This window comes from Nestor notabilis, unplaced genomic scaffold (genome assembly GCF_000696875.1).
Source record: "Nestor notabilis isolate BGI_N333 unplaced genomic scaffold, ASM69687v1 scaffold2645, whole genome shotgun sequence".
NCBI classification, from domain to species: domain Eukaryota; kingdom Metazoa; phylum Chordata; class Aves; order Psittaciformes; family Psittacidae; genus Nestor; species Nestor notabilis.
This window is the reverse complement of record NW_009930148.1, coordinates 43,644-48,468: the sequence shown is the minus strand read 5'-3', so window position 1 is coordinate 48,468 and position 4,825 is coordinate 43,644. Positions and strand designations below refer to the sequence as shown.

The following is a 4,825-nucleotide window of genomic DNA, read 5'->3' as shown; positions in this document are numbered from 1 at the left end:
ACATCCCTATTTAAATGGCAGTTGGTTCCTCATTTCTTACTTGATGCACCCCTCCAGCCTGTCTTTACCTGAGGTTGCAGACTTCCTGGGTCATCCTTGAAGTCCTCTGGAAGCACGTGCTCTTCCATGCCAGTCATCTTGCTGCTGCTCCTCTGCTTATCACTTCCTTAAGAGCCAGCAACTTGGTCTCCTACAGGTCAGTGAAGTCTCTCCCAACCATACCAGCTCCAGTTACTCAGGAAGCATTCCAGGTCCTGCTGGGATGGAAACCTTTCACCTTGCATTGTCTTCTCAGCCAAGTATTTCAGACCCTACATTTCCACCATGTGCTCTGGTCTCATCCAGCTTAGGAGTCCTTGTTTTCAGCTTCTTTCCCAGAAGACTATATTTTGCCTCTGGATCTTGTCTCCTCCTTGTCTGTTTGGTTTCCACACAGACCACAGCTCTAGGTTTCCCCCCAGTTTTATGTTATTTTTAGACCTTTAAGCAAGGGTGAGGTCTCTTTGGTTGCAGTTCTGCTTTATGAATAACTGATAGAACCAGTGTGATCCAATAACAATCCTCTCCTGGTTTAGTGCGCCCTTAGGAGCAGCCACAAAGTTTGCATTCATTCTTTCTGCTCAAGTGCTTTTGATAAATAGATCAAAAGCTCACAACACACATGGGATAATGCAGAAGGTTATTAAGTGACTGAAGTCTGTAGTGTTGCTTAATGAAAATTTGTTATGTTTTATAGAGGAGAGGCAATGTCAAACCCTTCTGCTCAGATTTGCAGCTGGTGAGACTGCTGGAAGCTATGGAAGGAGCTGAACAGAAGTGCTCACTCCAATAAGCCAGGGAAAACTGAGGTCAAATGTTATCTTAAGGATTGGATCTGCCTAAATGAATCCATGTGTTTGTCCTCTTTACATGTTGCCGTGACCTAGCAGAATAGCTTAATGTAGGTAATTACAGAGGGCAAACAGTAATGAATCATGGAATGGTTTGGGTTGGAAGGGACCTTAAAGCTCCTCCAGCCCCTACCCCTGCCCCGGGCAGGGACCCCTTCCACTAGAGCAGGTTGCTCCAAGCCCGTGTCCAACCTGGCCTTGAACACTGCCAGGGATGGGGCAGCCACAGCTTCTCTGGGCACCCTGTGCCAGCGCCTCAGCACCCTCACAGGGAACAGCTTCTGCCTCAGAGCTCATCTCAATCTCCCCTCTGGCAGTTTCAAGCCATTCCCCTTGTCCTGTCCCTCCATCCCTTGTCCAAAGCCCCTCTCCAGGTCTCCTGGAGCCCCTTTAGGCCCTGGAGCTGCTCTAAGGTGTCCCCTTGAGGAGCCTTCTCTTCTCCAGCTGCCCCAGCCCAGCTCTCTCAGCCTGGCTCCAGAGCAGAGCTGCTCCAGCCCTCGCAGCAGCTCCGGGGCCTCCTCTGGCCTCGCTCCAGCAGCTCCACGTCCCTCTTACGTTCTGGTCTCCAGAGATCATAAAGCCACCTTTCCCTTGCTTGCCTCTACCACTGGAAATCATCTCTTTTACAATCCTTTGAATCATACCCCCAGCTCTCTGACAATAAGAGGATGAAGAAGAATAAAGGCTATAGTCAATTTCGATGAAAAGGAGCTTAGTTGAACAAAGTAACAAGCTAAACTGATTTTTGCCTCATTTTCAATTAAATCCTCTGATAGGATGTTCACATAAGTTGGTATTATCACCTCTCTCATGAGGGCAGTGTAATCTAAAGGCATAAAAATCTCCCATTCAGTATCACTTTGGTTTGATTCCTCATGTCTTGTGACTTTAAAACAGTCTGTACCAAACAAAAGTGTCTTCCTTCCTTGACACAAATCAAACCACTTCACCTTCTGAAATACCTGATAACACCATCCATCCCTTCTTCTGCACGGGTCGGAGGCTTCTCACCTACCTGAAAAGTATTCCTTGTCTTTCTGTTCTCTTACCCTTTTCCTCCTGCCTAACCTTGAATTTCTCCTTCCTAAACAACTTTTTGAATCATAGAATCACACAGGTTTGGGTTGGAAAGGACCTTGAGGATCATCCACTTCCAATCCCCCTGCAGTGAGCAGGGACACCTTCCATTAGACCAGGTTCCTCAAAGCCAGTCTTCTCCCAGGTAATAAGCAACAGGGTAAGAGGAAGCGGCCTCAAGCTGCCCCAGGGCAGGTTTAGCTGGAGCTGAGGAACAATTCCTTGCCCAGAGGGTGCTCAGGCATTGGAACAGGCTGCCCAGGGCAGGGCTGGAGTCACCGGCCCTGCAAGTGTTCCCAGCCCGTGGAGCCGAGGCCTCAGTGCCAGGGGTTAGTGGTGGCCTTGGCACTGCTGGGGAGCGGCTGGACTGGATGAGTTTAAAAGCCTTTTCCAACCTAAATGCTTCTGTGATCAATGCACTGGGGAGTGCACTAATGGAAATTACAGAAAGATTTGGAATGATTTCAGTAAATAAATGCTGGGATGGCTGTCTTCAGAGTTTCAGATGGGTTCTGTTCAATCTGGAGACTCTAGGAAGACTGCTTCATCTTGCTTTAGTTGGCATTTATTGAAGGGGAGAATAATAAAACGCAAAATAAAAGCTGGCGTAAGATCAAACAGTATCAGAAATGTGATTTGAAACCTAAGTTGGATGTTTTGCAGACAAAATTTTGGGACAGAAATTGCTGCTCTAAAATACTTGATGGCATTGAGATTGCATCCCAGATTACAAAGAACAAGCCTAAATGGCCCACTGGATCACACGTAACCTTCCATCTTTGCTTCCTATAATGCATGTTTAGAAATTAGGTGGCTTCCGTCCCATTCCAGCTTGTTATTCCTCATCTTTCATACAGTGTTTTGGGTTTAGGCATCATAAATGTCTTCCCTTGCAGTAGAATTGTCTTTGGTGTTCAGTGTCACTCTGCTTGTCCTCAGGCCACGTGGGTTGTGAGCTTTGATTTGCTTTCAGTGTTGGCTTTCCACAGCATGGGACCACACAAAGCTCATAAGGAGAGAGCTGGGCTCGTTGGGTCTTTCTTGTTTTGTATGAAACAAGATCCCAGGCTGATAAATGTAATATAAGGTTATCCTATAACTAAATATCATCTTATCCACAGAGGTAGCCCTGAGTCTGTGTCATGACTTGTTCTCTTGTTCTCTGTTCCAGAGTCGACAACTGGAATCGGAAACTGGAACGACTGAAGAGCACAGCCTCAACAAGGAGGCTCGGAAATGGGCAACCCGGGTGGCCCGGGAGCACAAAAACATCATCCACAGTCAGCGGGTAGGTTGGCAGAACATTCCTTCTCCTATTTGATGTCTTGCAGCTCCCCTGCATGGAGGAGGAGCTGCTGCAAGCACAAAGGAGTTCATTTTGCCTGTTATCGCTGCCATTTTCATCGTAGGCTTTGATAGGATACACTCAAACTGCCAGGTCAGCAGCTCCTCAAACGTTTTGGTGCATAAGATCATAGAATGGATTGGGTTGGAAGGGATTTAAAGCTCATCTAGTTCCTACCCCCTGCCCCAGGCAAGGACACCTCACACTAGAGCACGTTGCTCCAAGCCCCTGTGTGCAACCTGGCCTTGAACACTGCCAGGGATGGGGCAGCCACAGCTTCTCTGGGCACCCTGTGCCAGCGCCTCAGCACCCTCACAGGGAAGAGCTTCTGCCTTAGATCCAACCTGAACTTCCCCTGTTTCAGTCTGAACCCATCACCCCTTGTCCTATCACTCCAGTCCCTGATGAAAGTCCCTCCCCAGCATCCTTGTAGCCCCCTTCAGACACTGAAGCTGCTCTGAGGTCTCCAGCAGCTTCTCTTCTCCAGGCTCAACAGCCCCAGTTTTCTTAGTTCATCAGTATGTTTTACTGTCCCATATAAACCTGTAACTACAGCTTCTGCTTCACTGCAAGTAACTTAGAGAACAACATTTGTTCTACACAGCACCCTTCTGGTTGGAACTAAAGTTTCAGGGATTCTCTTATCTGTCTCCACTGTATCATGTATATATTACCTGGAGAAAAAAATTGGATATCAAAAGTCTCCTAAACACTAGGAAAATCCACAAATAATGTGCACTTTAATTTGAAGACACAAAATTGAGTGTGTATTGATACATTTATTTCTACCTATGTGGCTCAACATGGAAAAACCTAGGGCTGTATTTGGACCTCTTAACTGGAGCTTCAGGTAGCTGTGCTTTGGACCTAGACTAGATGGCACAGTGCCCTGTACAGCCTAATCTTGACAGTATCCAGTGCTGGGGAGTCACCACTTCCCTGGGGAGATTATTCCAATGGCTGCTTGTTCTCAGTGGAAAAATTTTCCTCTTGTGTCCAATGGGAATCTCCCCAGGAGTAACTTGTGCCCATCACCCCTCGTCTGTTCCATGGGACTCCTTGTCCAAAGGGAGTCTCCATCTTCTTTGTAGCCACCCTGTAAATACTGGAGCATCTCTAGCAAGGCTCTCATGCTCATGCGGGTACCCAGCCTCACTTCTTGTGCTAATTTAAGCCTAAAGCCATCTGTTTCATGTGCTGAGGTCAAGCCCAACTTGCACAGACTAAATTCAGTTAAAGAGGATGTGCCCATACTACAGTATCTATAATATTGTCTAATTCTCAGTGAGCTGCTCCCTAAGAAGTGGAGGATCTGGCTCCTAGTTCCACTTTAGAGCTATAAGCCATTCCTCAAACCACCTCAAACCAGAGTAAGAAGCAGGACCTACCTGGGTCACTCTATAGAAGAAAACAGCAGTTTTAGCTCCAGGCAGAGGGTATTAACAGAGGCTGTAACGAAAATATGTTGGGAAAAACTCTCCAAGGAAGAAGGGAGCATCCTGCATTCTGGTCC

General features: G+C 47.2%; 1 protein-coding gene across 1 annotated transcript in view; it reads left to right on the top strand.

The window, feature by feature from the left end:
• Window positions 1-4,825, top strand: part of FCHSD2 (FCH and double SH3 domains 2) — a 72,723-nt gene that overhangs the window by 41,665 nt on the left and 26,233 nt on the right. Inside the window, exon 10 of the mRNA XM_010015282.1 lies at window positions 3,139-3,255. Within this exon, the coding sequence (XP_010013584.1) occupies window positions 3,139-3,255 (117 nt within the window). The remainder of the gene's footprint in view (window positions 1-3,138; window positions 3,256-4,825) is intronic.